The sequence below is a fragment of the Vanessa atalanta genome, chromosome 12 (assembly GCF_905147765.1).
Source record: "Vanessa atalanta chromosome 12, ilVanAtal1.2, whole genome shotgun sequence".
In the NCBI taxonomy this organism is placed as follows: Eukaryota; Metazoa; Arthropoda; class Insecta; order Lepidoptera; family Nymphalidae; genus Vanessa; species Vanessa atalanta.
In genome coordinates this window covers 4,776,460-4,803,537 of record NC_061882.1, presented here as the reverse complement: position 1 = coordinate 4,803,537, position 27,078 = coordinate 4,776,460, and the positions used below count along the sequence as shown (strand labels likewise).

At 36.1% G+C, this 27,078-nt stretch overlaps 2 protein-coding genes across 2 annotated transcripts in view; one reads left to right on the top strand and one right to left on the bottom strand.

Annotated features, from left to right (window-relative positions):
• Positions 1-26,131, top strand: part of LOC125067686 (cell adhesion molecule 1-like) — a 37,994-nt gene extending 11,863 nt beyond the window's left edge. Inside the window, exons 2-8 of the mRNA XM_047676405.1 lie at positions 15,616-15,719; positions 18,651-18,818; positions 21,056-21,219; positions 21,375-21,588; positions 22,915-23,347; positions 24,734-24,837; positions 25,103-26,131. Coding sequence (XP_047532361.1) covers positions 15,659-15,719; positions 18,651-18,818; positions 21,056-21,219; positions 21,375-21,588; positions 22,915-23,347; positions 24,734-24,837; positions 25,103-25,215 — 1,257 coding nt within the window. The 5' untranslated portion in view covers positions 15,616-15,658 and the 3' untranslated portion in view covers positions 25,216-26,131. The remainder of the gene's footprint in view (positions 1-15,615; positions 15,720-18,650; positions 18,819-21,055; positions 21,220-21,374; positions 21,589-22,914; positions 23,348-24,733; positions 24,838-25,102) is intronic.
• LOC125067913 lies at positions 4,648-6,531 on the bottom strand. Its single transcript, XM_047676808.1, has one exon. It carries the CDS (start codon positions 6,529-6,531, stop codon positions 4,648-4,650), a length of 1,884 nt encoding a protein of 627 aa, XP_047532764.1.
• Positions 26,132-27,078: the final 947 nt, after the last annotated feature.

The following is a 27,078-nucleotide window of genomic DNA, read 5'->3' as shown; positions in this document are numbered from 1 at the left end:
TATGTTATATGTCATAATAATATCTGAGCTTTTTCTAGCAGCTTTGCCAGTGCATCAAACACTTGCCAAATATCTTCATTGGCAAAGATTTTCAATTAATTTATCGGTTGAACCGGTTCGCTAACCTCATTCTAAAAACAAAAGGTTTTCGAGAAATGACACTATTTCTTTACAACTAAGTGGTTCTTGATTTGGGCGTGTTTTTCGAGTTCACGTATCATACAAATAACTTGCTTGAGATATTCTATTATAGTACTATCAGCGTACTATACGTGACTCTTGAACTGTGTGGAATTATAATCATTGTATAAAAAGCATTGCAGTAATGGTTGGCGGAAATTATTTCAAAGTAAAAAATATACAAGTACTTTTATATATATATTTTTTTAATATTGACTAAATTTTTATGAACATAAAAATAATTTAAAACAAAAATTTTGCAGTAAAATGTGTTTTTTTTTTTAATTCATTACAGCAAATAAAAGACTGTACGTAAGAATAACAAAAATGTCACGAGTATTTGTACTGTATATCAAAAAAGGTATATTAAATATAAAGTGATAAAAATATTTTTCCTATTTTCAGTATTCGAAATGTTTCGTTTGAAGACACTTAAAATATTCTCGACGTTGTTATCTTGAAAAACACACGCATCGTTACGAATTCAAGAGCTCCTCTTAGGATTTGCTAAGCAGTAATTCCAAAAGATTAACGTAAAATACAAGTTAGAAACAGTGTTCTTTAAATTTGTATGAAATTCCAATTTAAGAAGCGATTTAGTAAAGAATATTAATAATTATAGAATTTATTAACGGCTTCTTAAATTATTGATTAATTACTGTAATATGATAATTATGTGATATTAATAAAATTAATTATAATTTTCATGACCTAATTTTATATAAATTAAAATTAAAATATTTTGCTTATTAGGTTTATTAAATAATCGTTCGTAATTATTTCGTTAAGTTCTTAGTATTAGATAAAGTCATTAATAATAAAATGACTAAGAATAAAACGACTACGACTAATGACTCATCTTATATATACGGGACGGAGCCGAGATGGCTCAGTGGTTCGAACGCGTGCATCTTAACCGATGATATGGATTCAAACCCAGGCAAGCACCACTGAATTTCCATGTGCTTAATTTGTGTTTATTATTCATCTCGTGCTCGGCGGTGAAGGAAAACATCGTGAGAAACCTTTTTTTTTTTTTTTTTTTTTTTTTTTTTTTTCGCTGGAAAAACGCGTTACGCGTTTCCCCCACGTGGAAGTGGGGGGGTATGTGGGACTCGCCGGTGCCCAAGATGTTAGCGGCACACCGGAATACCCACTAAAAAACCAGCGGTACCCTCTCCGTCTCATCGGTAGGCGCCACGGGATCGCTTTCGCATACTACCGTGACGCCCAGACGGTCGGCCCACCTATGCGGGCCTCCAATTCCTAGGGGGGATTCCCGGGGTACTGAGAACCCTCCTAGCTCCTGTGGCGCCTATTGAGGCGGGGGGAGAAGGTGCGCGTAGCGTTGTTTCCTCCTCCCCGGTCTTCTTCGGCGGATCGGGTCTGCAGCAGCGTCCACCTCCCGCTCCCGTTCCGCTGCCTCCTTCTGCGACATAACGTTTTCGCAGAAGGAGCGCATTTCTGACCAGCACGCCTCGCTACCGAGCATTGCGTTGATGACGCTCGGCAGCGAGAGGTCTCCGCCCAAAGACGCCACCAGGGAATGCCTCTGGGGCCCCCACGCAGCACACTCAGTCAGGGTGTGGTACGCCGTGTCCACTGACGCGCCACACTGATGGCAGGAGGGTGACACCTCCCGCCGCGCTATCCCGTGCAGGTACTTACCGAAGCATCCGTGCCCGGAAAGTACCTGCGTCATCCTGAACGTGAGCGTGCCACGCTTTCTCTTGACCCAGCGACTCAAGTGGGGACGAACCGCCTCCACTGTCGCCAGGCCTGCCGTGGGTGACCCCAGATCCTCCTCCCATCGGGCGATCAGGGCTTGCTGGGCTATGGCCCTGATCCGCCCGACCTCCGCCAACCCTGGACGGTCGCCGCCGTTCCTCGCCTCCGCCCGGAACCGGTACACCTCTGCGAGCACCTCTGCTTGGAGTTCCCAAGGTGGATCACCCGCGAGAAGTGTCGCCGCAGTCCATGACACCGTACGGTACCCTCTTATACCTCTCACTGCTATGACCCTCTGCGGTTTCCGCAAGAGGGCCCGATTGCCAGCGGTGAGGGCGTCTATCCAAATCGGGGCACCGTACAGCGCCATTGACCTCACTACACCGGCATATAGTCGCCGACATAGCGATCCCGGCCCTCCCACATTTGGTAGGAGGCGTCCCAGGGCGGCAGCGGCGTTGATGAGCTTCGGCCCGAGTTGAGCGAAATGCTGCCTGAAGCTCCATCGTCCGTCCAGGATCAGGCCCAGGTACTTCATCTGGGCCTGCACCTTGATCACCGTCCCCTGGACGGTGATACTTGCCCCTCGAGGGGGTCCCCTTCGTGGACCGTGGAAAAGGAGAGCCTCCGTTTTCGAAATGGAGACCCTCAGGCCCAGCGCTTCCATCCGGTCCACGGTGAGAGCAGTTCCGACTTCAGCCAAGCGGGCTGCGTCCCCAAAATCTCGCCCTGTCGCCGTGATGAGGGTGTCGTCTGCGTAACAGAGCACCCCCATCCCGGGAAGGACGGGAGCTCTCAAGAGCCAATCGAAACTAACGTTCCACAGGATTGGGCCGAGAACCGACCCCTGTGGAACGCCGCAGCCTACCCGATGCCGGACTAGCTCCCCATTGACCCCCACCCAGAGGACCTCCCGGTCCTGGAGGTACGCTTCCAACAGTCTCCTCAGATAGGTCGGCACCCCGTGGTATAGAAGTGCCTCCCTGATCGTCTCGAATGGAAGACTGTTAAAGGCGTTCGTCACATCGAGTGACACCGCCAGGACGACTTGCCCCCGGGCCACCGCTTCTGTCGTCCGAGTCTTCAGGGCGTCCAGGGCGTCGACTGTTGATCGGCCTGCCCTGAACCCATACTGGGCCTCTGAAAGACCCGGACCGACCTCCTCAAGGTGCTGAACAAGACGGGCTGCGAGGACCTTTTCGAAAAGTTTGGCCGTCTCGTTCAGCAGCACTATTGGCCTGTACGCCGAAGGGGAATTCATCGGCCGACCTTCCTTTGGCAATAGCACCAACTTCCCCTCCTTCCAAGGCTTCGGAAACTGCCCGCTGCAAAGACATTCGTCGAACAACTCCCGAAGCCTTGCACCTAGGTATTCCAGAGCGTCGCACAAAATACGCCCTGGAACCCCATCTGGACCCGGCGCCGTGTTCTTGGTTTTCAAGCGGCCGAGGGCCATCTCCATCTCCCGCTCCGTGATCAGTGGTGGAGCCACTGCGTCTTCTATCACGGAGCGAGGGGCCATCTGCGGAGGGACGTGCTCGCCTGGATGGGGGAAGAGTTCCCCAACTAGGCGCAGAAGAAGATCCGGCGGCAGCGTCTCCGTGACGGGGGCGCTTTGGTTGCGGAACTTTCCACGCACACCACGGTACGGGCGCCCCCACGGGTCTCGGTTGAGGCCCGCCAGAAGCTCCTCCCTGGCCCTCTCCTTGGCCTTACTTATTGCCAACTGCAGATCTTTTTTCAGTTGACGATAAGCGGCCAGCAACTGTCCCTCCAGTTCCGCGTCGAGGCCGTTGTGTCTTCGACAGCGGACGTAGGCCCTCCGCGCCCGGCAACACGTCGCCCGAAGGTTAGCGATTTCGAGCGACCACCAGTAGACATGCCGGCGCGGAACCTTGCGCCGGGTCCGAGGCATGGCCGCATCGCAGACCTCCTTGAGGGAACTGCTCATGCGACCCGCCAGCTCCTCCGCGTTGGCGCCCTCCCTTCTCCCTGCGGAAACCCACCGCTGCACGATGGCAGCCTCCTTGACCAGCTCTCGATCGACCTGGCCGAGAGACCACCTCGGCAGCGTGGTCGGCACCCTCTGGGGTTCCGCCGGCCTGCGAGAGGTGAAGATCTCAAATCGGATGTAGCGGTGATCCGATAGAGTCTCCACCTCCTCCTCTACTCTCCAGTTCTGCACTCTGCGAGCCACTACAGGGGTAGCGAACGATACGTCCACCACAGAACCCCCCTGTTGGCGCACGCAGGTGTGAACCTGCCCCTTGTTGAGGAGGGACAGATTGGAGAGTAGGGCCCACACTTGTACGGCCCTCCCTCGCGGATTCGTGGCAGGGTTGCCCCAGGCACGCGATTTTGCGTTTAGGTCGCCGAGAAGTATTGTCTGTTTCGACGACTGCCTGGCCACCGCAGCTCTGACCGAACCGAGATAGATCTCGAACTCAGCCAAACTTCGGTTCGGGGAGAAGTATGTTCCGATTACCACGTACTCCCCCCACCCCACCACTACGTAGCCTGAGCCCCTCTCAATGAGTGAAAGGGGTGGACCTATTCCGCTTCTCGTGAGGACCGCCACGGTGCCGTCCACGTCCCCTAACCAATGAGTTAAGGGCGGAACGTAATAGGGCTCGCAGGCCACAGCCAGGTTGATCCCCCACTCCACCATGGACTGCAGCAGTAGGTCCTGAGCCCCGGCGCAGTGGTTGAGATTCGTCTGAAGGAAGCTGAAGTCTACGCTCATACTGACATTGCAGCTTCCTCCTCGGCCTGGCGCCGTCCCAAGTTGGCGGTGGTCTGGTTATCTCGGACCACCTTACCTTTCGTGATGGGGGGGTTACACTCCCTCGACCCCATCACGTGCCCGGAGAGCTTGCCGGCGTCTGAGCACACTGCGCACCGCAGCTTCCCGGTACATGCAGCCGATTTGTGGCCATCAACGCCGCACCGGTAGCAAAGGCCTCCTCGTTCCGCACTGAATGGGCAGAGCGCCTTTGTATGACCAAGGCCCATGCACTTATAGCAGCGCAGAGGACGCTGTTCCAGCACGTACACCCTGGCCGAGCTCCACCCAACCAAGAGACGACCGGCATCAGACAGCTTCTTCGCCACAGCTATCGGACAGGACACAAAGACCATACCCATATAACCGGGCCCGCGTGAAATATCTCCACACCTTAACATTTCAGCGGGGCAACTCCCCTCGCGAGCGACTGCGGCAATAATTTTTTCTTTAGTGACGGAGTCGTCTAACCCCGTCACCTTAATGTCCACCTTTCTTATGGGGCGAACAACGTTGGCCACCCCATCCAACAAAGTGCGGAGCTTGTCGGCTAATTTCTCCGCCTGTTCTGTCTGTGCTCTCGGCAGCTCCAGCACTCTAGCCCCCGTCGCTGCGCGTCGAACTTTGAGCCCGCCATTGATCCCAAGGTCTTCGAGTTTCACGTTCTGCTCAGCGCGCTCCAAGACCTGGGCATACGTGATGCCTTTCTGCTCCGCTTCCGGCTGCAGCGTTAAAACCACTGCAGCTGTACGAGGAGCGGCCAGCTTGGACTTGGCCGCATGACGTGCCTTAGGCATCGTAGGCGCAACCGTGGCGGTTGTAACAGCCGGGGGGGAAACCTGCTTTCCCTTCTTTCCCTTTTTAACCACAGTAGACCAGGAAATCTCCTGGACTACCTGTGGTGGAATCGTCTCCGACGTAGTCTGGTCGCTTGAAGGACCAGCGATAGGTGCTGTCGGAGCAGCACGTGGCGCCCGCTTTGGCACGGGTGTAACTTTCGGCAGTGGAGCCGGGTGGACTGCCTGCGCGTAGGGCGCAGCAATTTGCTGCGCCGACTCCCGCCTCTTATCCGCAGCTAACGGAGGGCGTTGTATCTTTGCGGGTGGCAAGCGTTCCTCTAGTACTGCAAATCGGGCGTTAAACATAACGCCGAGCGAAGAAATTATGGAGGCCTTAAATTTCTCCATCTGAGCATCCTGTGCAGAGCCGGATGCCTCATTTGCCCCTGCCACCTTGGTCCGCATCTCCGCGAACTCGCGGCGGTGAGCTTTCACCTCGGCCTTGAGGCTGTCCACCTCTTTGCGCAGGCGGCCATTATCAACGCGGAGCTTTCGCGTCTCCTCGGCTTCTGTCCGAGATGCTAAGGCGTCTACAATGCCCTGCAGTGCAGCCGCCGACTCCCTCAGCCTCTTTGCAAAGCCTCCTTTTAAGTTAGAGGATTTTTGGGCCACCTCCACAATGAGAGCTGCGCTTCGGCCAGCTTGTGCTCGAAGTTCCTCCGCACCCAACTTCGTGGGATCCTCGGTGTGTACATCTGAGGAAGAGGATTCCTCGGAGTCCAAAACAACCTGAGGAGCGTCCTTTCGAAACGCTCGACTACGCAGCGATCGCTCGAAGGCTTCCTCTCTGGCTTCGTTGGCCTTGGCTTTCAGCTCAGCCTTAGCCCGAGCAAGACCACTACCACGTCCTTTCGCGGTTTTGCCGCGAATGGCAGGCTTGTTCTTCGCAGCTAACCTCGTCTCCGTCTCCGTGTCAGAGTCAGAGTTAAAAATAGCAAGGCCCCCATGAGGGCGTTTTCTGCCAACCAAGGCGTCGGACGACAACTCAGTGTCGACGTCCATCGCCGAAAAAAAAAAACAAAAAAAAAAAAAAAAAAAAAAAAAAAAAAAAAAAAAAAAAATATTTATATATATATATATATTTATATATATATTAATTTATAAAAACTGAAACAAAAACAAGATCTAAAAAGATCTATTCCACGACAACAAAAACCAATCCTTAAACAAAACAAGTGTCCATATACAAAGCAAAAAGTCCAGATGTTACGCGTCAGAGATAACGAAAACCAGTTTACAAGCCAGGTGTCGTTTTAATTCATCAAATCGTAAAATCTTATCGCAATATTCAACACAACCTCAGTCGAAGACGTCCGAACGGCGAATCATCGTGAGAAACCTGCATGTGTCTAATTTCAACGAAATTCTGCCACATGTGTATTCCGCCAACCCGCATTGGAGCAGCGTAGTGGAATATGCTCCAAACCTTCTCCTCAAAGAGAGAGGAGGCCTTTATCCCAGCAGTGGGACATATACGGGCTGTTAATGCTAATGCTTACAATGAAAAACAAATCCTGTCATTGGTTTCGAAATTCCTAAAAACGGAAACTCTTTTGAGTAAACGCTAAGATTCGCGGGAGACCCACTAGTCAGTTATTATTAACGTAAAATAAGTTTGAAATTGTATACAAATAACGTTATTTGAAGTCACGAGTAAGTCAAACAGTGGTGTGAGAATCCATTTAACTTCAACTGGCAAAACATGTGATTTGCTCCTTATCTACTTTCATGCTGTCATGAGTTCAATTTCAATATATTTTATTTTCACTTTGAAAATAAACTGTCATTGCGGCAGTAAGAGACTTATATCTAAATTGATTTCATAATGATATCAATAACTTTTAGAAAAATATTTTAAGTGCTTTCAAAATTACGTATGACTTAAATAAAATTGTCATTTTATTAGTAACTATTTACTTAATAAATATAAAAATATATATTTATAATAATTTTAAAATTTTATTAAATTTATTTCAACTAAATCCTTTGTGTAAAATAATATAAAACCTATTAAATACACCTAAAATATATTTTTCGTATTAATAGTAAATATTTCTACCATAAATGAATCTTTAGATCAATATAATATAAAGCCTCCAGTATCAAAACGCATTATAGTAACTTTTACAATCCAATCAACTTTATCTGGTTTTCTCTATTTCTCAAAGAAAACCTTTTAAATATTCAGAACGATGTCTTTTCAGCGTAACTACTTTGAAACGAGCTCGAGTAGCTCATGCCGTTTTAAAATTGGTAAAATTTTATATAGCACTTTCCGCGTCCGTAGAAACATTCCTAGAATACATTAGCTACTGTTAATAACATTCGAATTGTGTCATGAATATTTTTAAATTATAATTTTTGACATGTTCGAATTACATCTAAGAAATATATTTCTATAACAAACTTTCTATGCTAATAAATTTATTGTATGTATTATTGTATGACCGTCTGGGTAGGTACCGCCCACTCATCGGGTATTCTGCCGCCAAACAGCATACTTACTATTGTTGTATTCCGGTTCGATAATTTAGTAAGCCAGTGTAACTACAGACACTAGGGACATAATAACTTAGTTCCCAAGGTTGGTGGTGCATTGGAAATGTAGGGAACGGTTAATATTTATTACAGCGTGGGCTTTGACTTCCACTTAACATCAGATGGCACTATTGCTCGTCCGCCTACCTATTATTATATAAAAAAAATAAACCAATATCAATAATTCGAGTTTAAAATAATTGAAGATGCTCAATAAAAGGGTTATTATCGCGGAGTAGCGAGCTAACAAATCAATATGAATTTAAATGTTGTGTGTATTACTTGCAAAAACATAATTTAATTATCACCATTATAATATACTAGTCTCCACCAGTGGCTTCAAGCGCATAATAGGGGTTGGTTATCAGGTATTAGCTATAAAAAAATAGCCTTTGTCCTTGTTTGGAGTTCAAAGCTTGCTTCGTACCAAATTTCATCAAATTCGGTTCAATATCTTGTTGTGAAAGAGCAACAGACAGAGAGAGTATCACAATTAAACTACAAGAACAAAAAAAAAAAATCTTATTGACTTTAGACAAACAATATATATATCTAGGCAACGTAAAACTTACAGAATCCAAAGTATCTAAGTAGTTAAGTCTATTTTAATATAAGGCTTATAAATTTGAGAATATTTTGTAACAGCGATAATACAAGTGCGCCTCTTATCTCGCCTTGGTTATTCAACTCGTTTAGATATAAGAACTGTAGGTTTTACGAGGATTAAGATCAAGGGATCTTAATTTATACATAACAAGAGGTAAAGCGACTATAAAAAGCCGCTTCAGTTTTAACATTTCAAATTGTTACTTCTAAATAGGTCATTTTCCACAATATCTTTTTGAAGGCGAAAGAGCATTATATCCACCCGGGTTTAGTCGTAATTTATAAGTAAACTTTTCTGTGAGTTACTTTCGACTCGCCTTTGTTATTTAATTTTACTTCAACCTCAGAAGGTCATTATGAACATTTAATGATATTTTTCTTAATAGAAGAATATATTATGATAATATATGTAGTACATAATATAAGGTTAGGTAAGCTTTAGAGTCAGCGTTATAAACGCAGAGTGTTATTATTATATAAAATGAAATGATTAATTTTAAAGATATAAAAAATCTACGGAGTTTTCATTTGCTAAATTTATTATTATTATTCTCTGCTCGGTAGAAAAGAAAACATCGTAAGAAAATAGCACGTGTCGGATAAATTTCTAACAAGCATTAGCGTATAGCGCAGAGTAGCTTGAGAGTAGATTTTGCCCAACAGTGGGAAGTTTACTTGGTGCTACTACTGTATTATTTTTGAATTCGTTTTATTAATACGTAATTTTCTAACTAACAAACTTTACGTGCCAACTTAACGATACTACGATACTTATATCTCAAAGGGTAGAATTATCTACTTTTACATTTATAGCGCTGTTAATGTACATAGAACGTAAAAGATAATTATTTTCAATTTAAGTTTAAACTTAATATCAAATATATTTAAATAGTTGTGTTACAGTTTTACATTACATATATTAACAACCTGTAAATTTCCCACTGCTGGGCTAAGGCCTCCTCTCCCTTTGAGGAGAAGGTTTGGAGCATATTCCACCACTCTGCTCTAATGCGGGTTGGTGGAATACACATGTGGCAGAATTTCGTTGAAATTAAATAATCGCATATGATTTTTTTTTAGATCCACATTAACTGATTAGTTGAAATTAATTTATTTAACTGTAGTTAGTATTTTATATACATTATTAATAAATAAATTATAGAATAAAAACTTAAAAATAATAAACAGGTCTTTAGAATATTATTTTTAGAAAGTCATATTACACACTGCATTTTATAAAACAGCCTTCAGAGTGTATCAAAACAATAATATTATTTTGGCAAACGACTGCATCGTTTAGATAAATATAGAGGCATAAAAGGCAAACAAGATACTTGTACCGCAGGCAATCATTTAGTATCACAAACGCGTATGAGCCAAAAAGCTGTCCAACTGCATCGTAAACTATACATAAGCCCCTTTGATTATTTTTATATTATTTGATTGTAACATAAATGAATGAGCCGAGCAGCTCAGTGGTTAGAACCCGTGCATCTTAACTGTTGTATTTATAATTCATCTCGTGCTCGGCGAAGAAGGAAAATATCGTGAGGAAGCTCAAAGTGAGCATCGCAGCATCATGGTGGCGTAGGCTCCCAACCTTCTCCTCAAAAAGGTTCCTTTTGGAGAAGATTTGGCTTGGGGTTCCCCAAGCCCAGCTGTGGCATCTACAGGCTGTTACTTCACTTTTTTAATAAATAATTGTAGTTATTTTTAGATGCGTAGCTATTACACATTTATCTTGAGCAGAAGCTGTCGAGTGAACCTCTGGAATTTGTTTATTTCCACTGTAACTTTAAATTAAATTTTAAATACAAATAATGTTTATTTTCAATCGTTTGAAATTGTGAAGAAAAATTAAAAGAGTAAAAAGCGTAATTTTTTTCGCTACGTTATATATTGTCGCAGATTACTCGGAAAATGTTTAATCCGACTTTCACAAGCTCTTTTTTTCTGTTGAGGTATATCCCCGGTATGTTTCGAATACATTTTATTGAAAAAGCCAAATACATTTTTTTTTTTCAAAATATCGGGATTTTCGTTTTTATTAAAAAACATCAATGTATACCTTTCTTGAGTTTTAGAAGGTTTTGACAAAATTACATCTTTTTTTTATTGAACAATTTATATTGAACATACACAGTTATATTTAAATAATAACAGTTACAATAAAATTCTACATACACCCATTTTCCTTTACTTTGGGTTATTTTATCGTGTTCAACGATGTGTGTGTATTTGTGTGCTACGTGTTCTGCAAAGTACAGTTACCGTTTGTATATTACAATCTGGACTAGAACTTTCGGATGTTAGATGCGAGGCATATTATGTTAGATCACTTGTTTGGATAATGCTAATTGACAATAATTATTAACATTCTCCTTCTAAGCTCCTTAGAAAGATTAGAATATAGTATGGTGATTTCTAAATTCGAGACTACAGCTCCAGAAAGAGACGTCACAGTCTCCCCAAACCATTAGTGCAAAGTTTTAATTCATGATATCCTTCTGCGGTAGGGTCTCCCCCTGCCTGTCATCTTCAACTGCGTGTTAAGTAAAAGAATTTAATATTTCTTGATGTTACGCATTGTGCGCCTAAAATATTCATATTGTAAGTATATATGTAAATTTTTCCGTTGTTTGTAACAAAGAGCTATTCCGTATGCGATCTGTCCAATAAACTGTAAGCATTCATCTGTATACCCACATCTCGGATACTTCCAACTCTTTGACATGGCTTGTGTAAGCATCAAAGATTTTACATCATAAATCAATTCAGAACATACGTACCGTACCGTATACGTACCGTACGTAACATACGTACGTATGTATTAAGACATACGTACCAAAGACATATTCATAATCGAAGAGAAATGATTTGATAGATAGATAATAACAAAGTTATTTTTTCATTTTCCATAATACATTACGTTACTTGCTCTACTCTATTGTATCTAGATATTTGAATTTACTAATTTGTTCCAAACCAACCACTTAGGAATGCTTTATTTACATGAATTCCATATAAAATAATTAAGTTAAATCACATAATTAAAGAATAAATACAACAATACTACAGATATTCTACAGCCAAATAGCAGTACTCAGTGTTGTTGTGTTCCGGTTTGATGGAACGCACACATGGTTCATAGTTCCCAAGGTTGGTGGCGCATTGGTGATGTAAGGAATGGTTGATATTTCTTACAGCACCGTTGTCTGTGGGTAGTGGTGACTTACCATCAGGTATTTGCTCGTCTGCCTATCGATATCATAAAAAAGCCGTGCTTTCAATAAAATACATTAGTACTGCAGTTATAAGCGATCAAGACATTATCATTGTTTACGTATATCTTAATTACAAATTGCAATGTTATTTAATAATCACTCATCGAAGAGCAGAATATATAAGCTTAAAATATCTTATTCTGATAAGATTTAATTGCTATAATAAAACCCAAACTCTAAACTACACTACTCTTTGTAAATTGCGCGTAAAACAGCGTTCACATTAAAAGTTTTTATCCTTTTTGGTGCTTCGTTTTTAGTTTTTAGGGCATTATAATTACAGTTACATGTTTTTTGTAAAATTTTCATCCAGAAATTAATATTCAACTATAGAAGATATCAAAATACGGATTGACAGTTCAAACGTAAATCATTTCAGATTAAAATGATGATAGAATTTAAGATGAGTTCCTATGAAATTGTTTCGTTTACTTAAACGAACTTCCATAATAAAATAAGACGAATCCTCGTAACTGATGGATACCTTTTGCATATTCTATGTAATGTAAATAAGGTAAGGCAGATATATTTGTTTTAACTTTGATTAAGATGAAGTTTTTATTTAAAACTTTTTGGGTTTCATTATTAAAACTGTATCGTTTAACTGATTGAAATTTCTTACTATTTAAATTCTTCAGTGGTAAAAATAAAACTAAATACATAAACAAATATTTATTAATACTAAATAGATTCTAATCTTTTGAAGAACTTAAAGCTGATACGAGTATATAGTTTGACTAATATTAAAAAAAAAAAAAGCATACTTTGTTATAATATTATCTCAAACGTCTTACAAATGAAAGATCAAAAACTTTTGTTAGTATTTGAAATTATTGTTTTTGTAATAAAACTTATTCGTACGAAACTATTCTATATGTAAAGTTTGAAACCTTTCTGAATTTTAATATTTTAAGTCTGTCACGTCTTCTGAGTTTCGCAGACCTTAATTTTGTTTTTCTGTTAAAGTAATTTAATATACGCTTTTCCTCTGGTAATTGCAAAGACAGTTTATATAAAAAATGTACTAAAAAAAATTCTTGAGCGTTTCTATTTATTGCGAGATACAAACCCAAAAAAAAACATCAATAGAGTTAATGAAAATTTAATTTCCAAGTTAAAACCTATGAAATACTTTTCGTAAAACCATGGCATATTTTTATCAATCAGTCCTGTATATTGTTATTGGCATGATAACAAATACTCACCATGTTTTTCATCATTACTGCGTCAATAATCTGTATTGATTCACGCGTCCTTTGAGCCGGAAAACAATATTATTGTTTCGCTCTAGAATATGTGATTTGGGTATATTCAACGAAACAGAACTATGTAAAACTTAAAAGTTTATAATGTTAATTACGTTACTTTACGTTTACGTTTATATAAATTTTAGTCCTTTAAGAAATATAAAGTAGAAGTTTTATTAAACACAATAGAAAATAACATACTTTGATATTTGATATGTGAAAATTAATGAACTCATTTCGCAAAATACAAACAAGCAGCACGTACTGCTATCACAAACAAGTTTGCCATTTAATATACAAGTTGAATATATTTACTAATAGCTGCGCTCCACGGTTTTACACGCAATAAATTTGTATTATACAAGGAACGAATAATAATGTTTGTAAACTTTAAGTTGTTGTAAGATGTCACAGTCTCAACCAAATATGAACGAAATTAAGATTATTTTCTTTGTCTAATCACCAGTATCTTGATAGCCTTTAAATTAATCAAAATATTAACATTTGTAATTTTGTTCGTATTCAAAATTACCTTAGACGAACAGACAACGAGAGACAGACGGACATTTTCGTAAATTGCAAATAGCCATAATTATTTAAAAAGGAAATCACAGTGCAGTTCCATTTAAACTTTTTGTACACAAAAAAAAAACTTTTCTTATATCTTTTTCAAATTATTTTTCTTAACAAGAAAACTAGTTTTACGTTTTATGTAATAACGCCTTGAAATTTATTTGCCAGACAATTTGCAGCGTTTTGTTCATTTCGTTAAACCAAATAGCTAGTTATGATAATATCATATATGCAAATTCTGTTGTTGCAAATTCTTTGTTTGTTTACATTTTAACTATTCTACCGATCATTGTGAAAAATTACAAACATTATTTTGTCAGGGATACAAAAAAGCCGTGGAGTGGAGCTGAAGCCCCCATTTATCTTTACATGTGATCGAAGCTGGGGCGGAAACTAGTGAGTAATTAGTTTGGTAATGATTTTTAACATGAGTCGTTATTATTCGCCCGCCCTTAATCTATTTATTTAGTTGATATACATTTCTTTGACCGGCTATTACTGGTAGCATTATTCAACTATTCCGGAACTAAAGGGCTTTTCGTAATTGTAACGTAAAACTTCTCTAAACTTATTTAATATTTATGTGATATTATGGAATATCTTAATATTACATAATATCACATAAATGTTGATGTAATGTTTTTTAATTTATATTAAAAGTTGAATTTATTAATTAACATTAATATCATAAGTCAAAAAATTGGTTACTTAAAAAAACTACATTAAAATTTTAAGAAACGGCTTAATCTCCTTTATCCGCTGGAGTCACTATTATTTATATCAATTGTTGTTTAGTATTTTTAGACTGGACTTATAGACGATGAATTTAATGTGCTATTAAAAATATATATTTCTAATTAGACTAACATGCAAAATAATAAATGAACGAAAATTAAGAAGGGTTTCCTACCCTGTAGCTACACAGCAAAATTACAGATGAGCAGAATTAACTCATGTAATTCAACAACAGTCGTCTTATGGTCCCTCAATCTCACTTTACCGATTCTCACCATAACTTAGTTACAACGTTACTTCGTAACAATGAAGAGAGCCAGGCGGGGAGTTTGACTGGGGCGGTACATCTGTCAAAGAATAACGCAGGTGTCCTAAGGCCAGCTCAGCGAGGACAGAAACCTCGCGTGGAGCAAAAGGGCAAAAGCTGGCTTGATCCAGATGTTCAGTACGCATAGGGACTGCGAAAGCACGGCCTATCGATCCTTTAGTATAAAGAGTTTTTAGCAAGAGGTGCCAGAAAAGTTACCACAGGGATAACTGGCTTGTGGCGGCCAAGCGTATTATATATTAAGCGTATATTGGTGATACATGATCACCAAAATATGAAATATTGAAATTGTTTGCAAACAAAAAGTCATTCACAACCGTGTATAATATAATAATATAAAAATATTATTATCAAGATGTTTTGAATTACACACTGTTTAAGACACATCAATCCTTCTCAAAGATTGGGGTTCAAGCCCAGGGATATACCAATGGATCTACATATGTGCTTGATTTGTGTTCTTTATTCATCTCATTCACGTAGGATGATGGAATCAGCTCCAAAAAGAGGCGTAAGCCTAGCTGTAGAACAATTATATTAAGGATGCTGAGATATATTAATATAAAAAGTTAACTTTTAAGGATTTAACAAATTATTATGATAAGGCAATTAGCTTATATAAGTATACTATGAAAATGCTACGGATGTATTATAATTGCTACGACACGTAGACGATCGTAGCCTTACAGAGGACATCGCGTTCGCTCTCGCTTCGCGCGGTAGAGGTGTGATAGTAAATAGCAATTACCTGTTTAATTAGAATCGCTATTTCCAGGTGAACGGCGTGATGCGTCAGCGCCTGTGATGTGCGGTCTAATATGCAGTGGGGCGGTCTCTACTTCGTGTGTCTAGCGCTATGCTGCTTCAACACTGCATCAGGTAAACATTTAAAAATCGTAGTATAAATGTTTATATATACGATGAATATACAAATAACATTTTTCATTTGAAGACTAATTATGATAATAATTACTTTATACGGATAATTTAGCTGTCTAATTCAAAAATTGTTTTTATTTTATTTATATTGTTTTAATTATTATATACAATTATTTGTTTAATTGGCTATGAATCAAATTCAGAATTAAACGAGAACGGCAATACTATTTTTTTCATTTTAAGCTAGATAGTATCGAATGAAAATATGATCATCTCTATTTATGATATGAGGATAGTTATAGCTGCAATCATTGTCTATTTTTAGACAACATAAGTAATATTTAAAAAATATAAATGTAGCATACATGACATTACAACTTTACTGAGGTAGTTTCAGCGATAGACAGACGTTCCAAAAAGATATAAATGTTAGTAATAATCGTGTCCGGGCGGGTCGAATTTACCGTAATTAAAATGGGTTGGTCCGTAATGTAACTTTGCAAAACTTAAATGTGTTTTCGGACTTGAATAAAACGACATGATTAAAAGTGGTACATATGATACTGATGGCTAATTTTATCCTCAGCGGACGGTCGACATATAACTAAAGTGATATATAACTTAGTACATATATGTACGGAAGAATGTATGGAATAGTAACATGTATGAGGTTAAAAGTACTCGTTTTAATCTTGGCTACAAGATATACGGACAGATAGCACTCATCCTAACAATATTTAAAAAGTGAGAGTCGCAAAATTACCAAAAAAATATGTAACAATATTTATAAAAGAAAATCATTACTGTTATTCCATAATGTTGTTGGTAAAAGTTTAGCAAAGGAGTTCATAAAAAAATATAAAATCTTGCAATTAAGTTAAACAAAGTAATTAACACTTAGTCTGTTAGATAATAATTACTTAAAATAATATAAGCTTTTAATGTACCGTAAATTTGTAATTGCGTATTAAATATTTTTAAGCAAAATGTTCCTTAAAATATAAGATACAACATTAGGATGAAAACAATACTTTTTTATATCATGCTTTAATAAAATTCAATCAGGTTTCATTTTCAAATATCCTGAAGACTTAAGGATTCCATTCGTAGGAAATTCGATTCAGTCGGCTTCACAAATGAAATAAAGTTGAATAATATAATAAATCAATTACCCTTGGCGTTCCATCCGTTTTAAAGCATTCTATCTTTAATGTTATCTACGTCAAGGATATAGAGCATAAGTCAAAGTAAGATAATATTATTTAAAGAAAGGCTTCTTAGTGTACAATTTGGTTAATTTACACTTCTTCTTATTTATTTTTTGTTATCAAAAAAATTCGAATAGAAATTAATATTTACTTTGTAAGTATACAAAGTCGAATATACTGGGACGTTTTTAGACTTATACTTGTACGTTATAACTTTGTTCAGAAGCCTCAAATTTAATGTCTTAAAAATATTATATAATGCAATTAAATTTTGTAGAGTTTTTGTCAATGTTCGTGCAAAGGATTTTGTTAATGCACCAATTACTTATTACTACGTTTACACTGGCGTACATATCCACAAACCTACATTGGAGCAGCATAGTGGAGTAGGCTTTTCCATAGAAAAGGAGGTTTTAGTCTTATAAAGTCTAATATCGAGTCAGATCTCTGTGGGGTGCGAGTCGTAAAATAATATAGCATACGTAAAAATAAAAAAGTTTTTGCTGCGCATGATTACTATTCGTTATTTTTACTTAATAAAAGATACATTTAAGACTTATTACTTAAAGATAATAAAACATTAAACATCGGAAACATAGCGTATAAAAGAAAAATGCACACCGATTTAAAGCTCTGTAGTATAAATTGAAAAATAAAATGTCAACGTTGTGATTGCAGGAAAATGACCGTGTGACAGAAAATTTCTGTTATTTACATGACCTGTTCAGAATATTGTTAACGAAATTTATATCGCGATGTTTGCGAATCATATTCCAAAATGGACATTTTAATCAATCGAAACGCTTGTATACGATGTTGTAAATAAAACATTCATTTGCAGTATAACACTAACAGTGGTCAACTATTATACACGTTTTATGTAAAACATATTTCAATTATATTTAATTATAAAAATGCTACGTGGATACATATATTAACAAAATGGATCGTTTCTCACAAAGCGATTATATATTTTAAATTAAATATGAATGTATTAAACAATTCATCTCATGCAAAATATTTTGTTGGCTCTATTTTTCATGACGTGGCAAGATTAAGATGGCGCTGTTTCTTTTACATTTATTTGAGTGATGACGTCAATGTTTTTGAATTAAAACATTCTTCATATTTAATGTCTATCAAATTGTGTGTCGTTCATAAATATCTCGGAAACAATATAATGAGTTCCAACAATATCCGCCCCATTCTAATAATAATTCTGTAATAAGTGATCTCTTTCGCCGGCGATAAAACAAGTGAATATTATTTGTGAGTAAATTACAATTAAATTGCCACGGTTTTTTAAGTAAACATCAGCTAAATTCTCATGACTGTATGATAAAAGTTCCCTCTCCTTAAGGAAAGTATTTAGAAAAATATTCCACAACAGTGCGCTTCTATGTAAAATACGAAAATTGCAAGAATGCCGGATTAGTTACAAATATAAAATAAGCGCATGAAAAGTCTTACTGGGTTTTTACTTGCTCCTATTTGACTTTCGAATAAGATTCACGTGGATGTATTTATTCTTGTGCCATCTTGTCTCTGCTATAATATTATATACAACTAAAGTTATAACAGACTTTTATTTAAACTTTTTTTTTTCATAAATATAAGCTTAAACATATTGTTAACTAATGTTTGTATGTAACTTTTATGAACATACGTACAATTAATTACTTTCTAATTAGAAATAGTTTTATACTAAAACAATTTTGCCCAGAACCACTGGATATACCAGATTATCACACAAACGGCATTCGAAGGCGTCGAAGCGATGAAAAGGACGGGCTCGCCCTGTCCAGGGAGATATTCAGAAACATTACCATGAAGCTACGAGAAAACATCAAGCGGGAAGGAGCAACCGACGCAAATGATCATTTATTACAGAGTGAGTATCGATTTCAGCCTTTGAAAGTTAATGTATTACGCTATCCCGCACAAAATAGAGACAAAATAGACTACATCATATAAAATTGTATCGTCGGATATAAATACTCGTATACTATATAATACGTCGAATGCTACAATATAAGAGCAATAAAAAGCTGAGATAACTAAATCTAAGACAAGAATTTCTTATCTAATTGCTGTTAAATTAGTTGTCAACGCATAAGTAGACAATTTATACACATGCTCAGAGAGAGAATAGCCGTGGTATTCTGTCACCTGACTCTCCGTAGTCGGAAAAAACGTGTCACCTCACCACCATCTGCCATTCAGTAAAAGATACTGTAGTACTATTACTATTGTAATCTCAAATGTTGTTTTTTTATATAAAAAAAATAGGTAGGCGGACTGGCAAATGGGCCACCCGATGTTAAGTGGTCATCGACGCTCATAAGAAGAACGAAAGAAAGAACATTGGCGCTGTTCTGGGAACTAAGAAGTTATGTCCCTTGTGGCTGTAGTTGCACTGACTCACTCACCATTTAAACTGGAAGCAACAATAAGAAGTATTACTGCTTGGTGGCAGAATATCTGATGAGTGGGTGGTACCTACCCAAACTTGCAAAGAGTCCACCAAGTAAAAATGTTGGACTATCTATTATAAATAATTTTAGTTAGTTGTATAATTTATATGCAAAATACGATCTTAGATCTAACAATATAAATGATCAAATTCTTCATAGATTTCATTAAGATCGGCTCAGTAGTTCGTGATGACGTAACAACCAAACGGACAGTGTTACTTATTTGATGAAACATTAATAAAACAAAGTAATATTATATTAATAAATTTAGCTCAAGCTGTTGCTCTTCGATGTAACGAAAAATCGAATAATTAATTAAATGAACATTAAATTATTTTACAACACAATTAATTCCCCGAATAAATAATTAGATGAATCTTTAGTATTACATACACGTACAAGATTATGTAATAACGTAGTTAAGCTAAATCCTTGAGCTGTGTAAGTCTGTTTGTATTTTATAATTTACTCGCGTAGCATCATTTGCTTAACAAACTTAACGCTGTTGACATTCCTAAGAGAACTTAATAACTACTTAAGAAACTAATATAGTATGTACAATACGTAACGTAATGAAATTAGTTTTAACAAGTAATGGCTGAGTTACTTATAAGATAATCTTCATTTTGAACATCTTCACGCTTTATTGATAAGATATAATATTATATGGTAACTATTCAAAAGCGCTTTTATAAGTCTACTTGGGAATATATGAGGAACTGCTTTGCATTAAAAAAAAAACGATTTCCGAAATTTCCTTAAAAATATATTAAATGGATTAACGTAATCTTACAATTTTATTTATTATTATTAAGGTAAATAGAATGTTAATTAGTTAAAAAAAACACACTACAATCGGGGAGATGATTATTTGTTTGATATTTTACTCTGTTTTTCATATTAAGTCTTTTTATTTATTATTTAAATTTACATAGAAAATAGAAAGACAGGCATAAATCTATTGCTCGTATCAATTACAAGAAAAGAGTGTTTTCGAGCTTTCAATAATATGTGCTCGTAATTAGTACAAAGTTTTGTCGAAGTTTGCCTTACTTTGAGCGACATTCGAGTATTTTCACTTTAATATATTATAAGTTTCTATAATATATATATACATATATATTCTACGCATGAACTACGAAGAAATTAATTAAATTAAATATGACAAATTCGATCAAAATATAGGCAAATCTAAAATCAACAAATAAAGTGTATATGTAATAATATTTTAACTGCCTTGTCAGTCTGGCAGCAGAGATTGTACTTAATAGCTTTTAGAGCTGCGGATCACAAGATAGAAATCTTCAAAAGTAAGCTGAAGTAACTGACTAAAGTCTGGGAAAGCACGTTAAGGCGTGGCCACGATTTCCCTCTTAACGCGATCGTATCGGAATACCGTTTCATCGGATAATAAAAATGCACTTCCTGTTTACATACTGGTGCACTTTAAGATCTTATCAATACTTTGCATAATTGGCCTAGTCTCTTTTTGAAACAGTCGCTGAGCTCTAAATTCAAACTAGAAGACTGTTTTGTTTTTAAGTATCTTTTAAGAACAATAACTGAATTTCATAAATTAGGTGAAATTATTATTTTAAGGTTTTTCAAATAAAATGATATTTCAAATTTGTATTAAATAATATTTTTTTTCAAGATAAAATCTCGGAGTCCCGTCACTATTCACCATATCAAGAATACCATCACTATGAACGACACTGGGGCCCATACTTCGAGGAGAGGAACGTCACACAAGTGACAGCACATGTCGGATCTGAGGCTCTTCTTAATTGTAGAGTCGTGATGCTGAAAGACAAAACTGTAAGTCATTAGAAACATTTCAAATATAATCTTAATTATGAGCGAGTATTTAAAATGAACTGAATACATAATTCAATTTACATATACATTACATATGTTGTTTTTTTCATAATGTATTTCGTTTATAATCATAAACAATTACCTTTTTTTAACAGGTAATGTGGCTCAGAAATACAACAGATACGGCACAATTGCTAACAGTTGGCCCAGCGCCTTATGCTGGGGATAGCCGTGTGTCGGTAAAATTTCAATATCCAAACAATTGGAGACTTAGCATCAATCCAGTTAAGTGGTCTGACGCAGGACTTTATATGTGCCAAATATCCACACATCCTCCAAGAACCATATATGCAAATTTCTCCGTACTTCGTGAGTATATTAAACTAATTCCAGTAGAATAATATTTGATGGCACATTTACATACTTCAAGATAAATCCAAGTGACCAGATACAATATGCATACAAGTATATGTATACCTGTAATTAAAACGTGTAATCTTAATATAACTGCTTAAATTTTTTTTATACGTTGTATTCCTTTATCATTCCGTCTACGGATGGCAAACATATCGTTACAAAGAATACTTGACAGTCTTTATACTTTATATCGGAGTCTGGGAATATGTACAACAAAAAGAAACATAAACAAGGTTATGTATGTATGACTCGCACAAATGTTTACTTTGGGCTGTATCATGTTCTTTGGATGGATGTGGATGTGCCAGAATGTTTTTTAATATTGAAGTGAAAGTGATAGGGCGTTGAAATTAAAACGAGGGCGACGTTGCTTTATTTGAAAAGTAAAATAAATATCTGACACTTCAAACACCATAAACAGCTTTTCTTCGAGACACAGTTTTGTATGAATCCGTATTTATCATCTCATCACATAATATTACCGTTATGTATGTATATATACAATTATTAATGTCAAATAGAAATAATATGTACCGGTTTGAAGGATGAGTAAGACGTGAAATTTCAGGCACAACATTAGTAACGTACTGTTCCCATGCTCCCATGAACATCCGTTCGGGCCTTACTTTAATAAATACAAAAATAAAACGCTTTATTTTATTAAGAAATGTACTGGTTTTCATTCTACAAGACTTATATATTAGTAAATATTGACTATTAAGTTATATGAATACTTTTATACGTTTGCATTGGATTTAATGGACTGGCAAGCTATACATGGGGAATTGCTTGATACAAAATGAAAATGCGCGGAGTGATTAATATCGCCAAAAGCAATAATGTTGCAAGGGATAAACGGTAAATGACATTATTGCCTTTGCATTATATTGAATACATTTTTCCGTATCAATTTCAATGAAGATAAGCTGTTTATGTTTTATTAATGTTGAAGTATTTTGTATTGAAAAATATCTAGCTTTAAAAAAATATTATACAAGTTTAAAAATATGGTTCATTTGTAAAGTTTATCAATGAATCAAATTCGAAATATGAATATTTTTCTCAAGTTTGAAATGATTAATTTGAATGCATGCTATTTAAAAAACAAAATAATAAAAAAGTTTCTTTGAAAATTTTATTTAATAAAATGAAGTATAATATAATATTATACGAGTATATATAAATGAGTAACAATACGAATAGATCCCGAGATACTATTGAACCAGTTAAAATATATTTTATAGATTTTATTTTATGTTTACGTCAAATTTTTTACAGCCCCCGTATTGACAATAAATGGAGATAAAACTCACGACGTAAAAGATAGATTCTATAAAGCCGGGAGTTCCATTAAGCTTTCCTGCGTTATATCAGAAGAATACATCTCATCTCTCCCCTCTAAACCTACAATGACTACTAAAACATCTCCAACGACTACCACGCCTTCAACGACTACGGAATTGTCAACTAAAATGAGCACAATATTCAATAGACTAGATTTAATGTTAAATAAAAGTTGGAGCGTGGAAACAACAACGATAACATCAACCGTTAGTATAAGCACTACAGCGAAGTACACTGAACCACAAAGTACACTAGAAGTGACTACAGTGAAACCAGTTACGAAAGTCATTGTAAACAATATTTACGGTATTTCGTGGAAGAAACAAGGAATAGACTACAATGAGTCGGTATCATGGCGAAACATAAGGTGAGAGCTATTAAATTATTAATTTTTATTAGAACGGTTTGAATCCAAGAAAATATCACTGAATTTTCATTTGCTTAATTTGAATCGATAATTTATTTCGTGCCCGATGGTGAAGGAAAAACGCGAATGGAATGCTGCTGTCTAAGTATTAGAAGCTGTATGATGGAATTCACTCCAAAATCTTCCACACAAAAAGTATAAATGACAGCCCAGCAATATGATATTTAAATTAATCACTATCATTTATTACAATATGTAAAAACTGTGATATGATGATATTATTTACTGATAAGTACGTTGAATATCTTTGTAGTGTAATAAAGTATATTATTACAATCATGATATAGTTTATCATGTCAAGAGCTGAAGATGATTACAATATAAGAAATAATAAATGCGGAAATAAGTACAAGAATCACGTTCTCGCTTGAAGATAATAGAAACGATGAATAATATCGAAGGAATCTGGGTTGTGAAAGTCATTCGATATGGAAGCCGGGAGTGGTCCGCTTTCCTGAAATCAATAATTCCTAACAATGGTGGTCTTATAGATGAATAATATTTTACCGTAATAGTTCATTTTTCTTTTTCGTTTTTTTTTCCAATATCGTGACTCAAATGTCGTTCGATTTAAGGTTTTCATCGTTTCCCATTAGAGAATATTTTTTAAAAATTGGAATTGTTCGTCATTCTGTATTAAAATGTTTAATGATAAATAATAAATTGTTTTGTGTTCAAATAAGTATGAATTGGTTAAATCAATTGGAACATACAAAAGATCAATTGGAACATACAAAAGAATATTTAAAAATAAAAAACAATGCAGGTTGATGCATATACCTAGCAGAATCTCATCCTCCGAATGCAAGTTTCCTCGCGATGTTATCGAACACCGCTGAGCATAGAGTCATGTGTAAACATTGGCATTAGCAGCCTGTAAATTTCCCACTGCTGGGCTAAAGGCCTCCTCTCCCTTTGAGGAGTAGGTTTGGAGCATATTCCACCGCGCTGCTCCAATGTGGTTGGTGAAATACACATGTGACAGAACCTTTCCTTCATCGCCGAGCACGAGATGAATTATAAACACAAATTAAGCACATGAAAATTTAGTGGTGCCTGCCACTGGGCCATCTCGGCTCTCTCTCATCTCAATCATGTGTAAAATGAATTATAAAAGCACATGAAAATTCAATGGTACTTGAACTCAGAATCATCGGTTAAGATTCACGTCTTCCAACCAGTGGACCATCACGGAACCCCTGGGGCCATCACGGCTCGACGATAAACTATTATGTGATTATTAAATTTCATAAATATAGATCTATTTTATATGATAAAAAAGCGATTACATTTTTCAATATATTTATGCAAATATTATTCTTATAGCGCTACAATAAGCGTGAGCTCAGCTTCCCAAAACGATAGCGGCGCTTACACGTGCCTCCTACGGAACCATTCACAAGTGACAGTCAACGTGCACGTACTAATAGGTAAGCTGGTTTATCGTTTTAATGAAATTATATACATAAGAATACATTTTATTAAATTAAATTTCAAGTCATTAAACATTCATTTAAATAAAAATCTATTTTTATGTAATGAATTTATAAATTTATATTTAAAAAATGATGCATATTTTACTATAGTGATCTGTTATTATTTCACTTAATGAAGAAACCCTTTTTTATTTGTTGGAATTATATTAACTGTTAAAGTAATATATTATTTTAAAATAATTATTAATCATTTTACTAGGTGAGAATCAAGCCGCCGTTCATCACGATACATGGAATAAAGGTTCTCTTTTCTGGAAGCCGCATAATTTGTGTTTAGTAACTCTGATAATACTTATATTATTTCTTACCTAAGATAAAGCACATTTATCGATGTTAACACTCCAATTTTCATCATAAGAGACCAAATATATCATTACTGTGTAACTTTTGTATTCGAATAATAAATGTAAACTTGATATAGACACATTAAAATGTACAGTAATTAACGACAAAAGCGATAACATTGTTTGTAAACTTGATTTATTTCTGAAAGGACAAGATATCTGCTTTTAGTCATCTTATTAAATAAGAAAAAAAAAAACATTCAACTGTTCTATGCTACACAGATAATTAAATAAATTCCATTTAAAATTCAATTAGGCGAGGACCAAAACTGAAGCGGCATTGTGACAAGAACACAAATATGCGAGGTCGATCTAATGTTGTCTGTTATATATTTATAGGAAAATACGATGAATTTTTTTATGTCGAAACTAGATTTACAATATAGAAGAAATATCTTGATGTTTAAATATAAAATATTTAATTAAAGTTCAAGCTTCGAATTTTAAAGTGTAATATTAGATTTGGTTTCATTTCCGCGAATTTGTAAAGGAACTCACTAGTCAGTTACGAAAACGCTAGACTACTTAGTCGGAAACATTGATGATCTATTGAATTACATAACAAAAAGATAAATGTTTAGAAATAACGTCGATATCTGTACTGTTTCTCGAAATAGTATAAAAATGACAAATGTATTAAAACGGTGACAAATTCATATTGAAATTTAATTAATAAGCTGGAATAAGTGTACGTACGTATAGTGACCGTTGATTGTAATAATTCGTAACTTTCATGAAATCCTCAACATCGTGAGTAATGTTCTAAAAAAGTATATTTAAATTCGATCAGTCCATTGGTCTTTGGATAGACGAGTTATTCTAAGATAATTAGGATTTAAGAAAATTTTTAAGTGTTAAAATCACCTAGTATAAATTATGCTGTACATAATAGGAAATATTATTGTTTATTACTCAATATTTTTAGAATAAGATATAAAATATTCAAATAAAACATTACATTTATTTATGAATCATGTATTGCAATACATAATGTACAGTAAGTTCTTATTGAAATTGAATTATGGGAATGTTTAAATTTAAAATAAGCCAGGCATAGCCAATTAACATCAGTAAGATTTATTAATTGTTAAATTTATTTATCATATGTTAATTTTAAATCTGTAAACAGGAAGATTTGATTAATTAATGTAAAATTACAATAAATATACGTATAAATAATATAATCGACATATTCTTTGTTTTATTTCAATCCATTTTCTATTGTAATTATTTATAAAATGTTTAATACCCAAATTATATAGAAACGTAGTACCTAATAACGATATACTTATAGCGTAAAGAGTTACACAGACAACTATATAGAACAATTAATACGTAGTATTTCAAAGTACATATTGAATCGTAAAAACTATAATCTAAATATAATTGATTTATCATAATATAGGAATATGTTTATATAATACACTGAAAAAAAATGTCTGAAGTCTGTGCTCGACACAGACGTTGACCTCCGGTCAAGTATGTAGTATTAACTTATAAATAATGGCATACATTACACAGTACATTCTGGTTACGAATTTACACTGAAATCGACTGCCACGTTACTGAGAAATAAAAAAAATCCATGAAAACTGATGTATTCACGAGAAATAAAGTTTATCATATTGGCATCGACGTGTCTTGATGAACGGTATTCCTTATAAATTAAAGTATGAAAACTTTTTTTTTGCTATATTCGAGTATTGTGTGAATATTGATAATATATATAAAGATATATATTTTTTTAGAAGTCGGTTAAGCATATAACCTACATCTAAAACACATCCACCTAAAACAGTTTAATAATTCAAGCTAAGCGCATCGTTCTTTG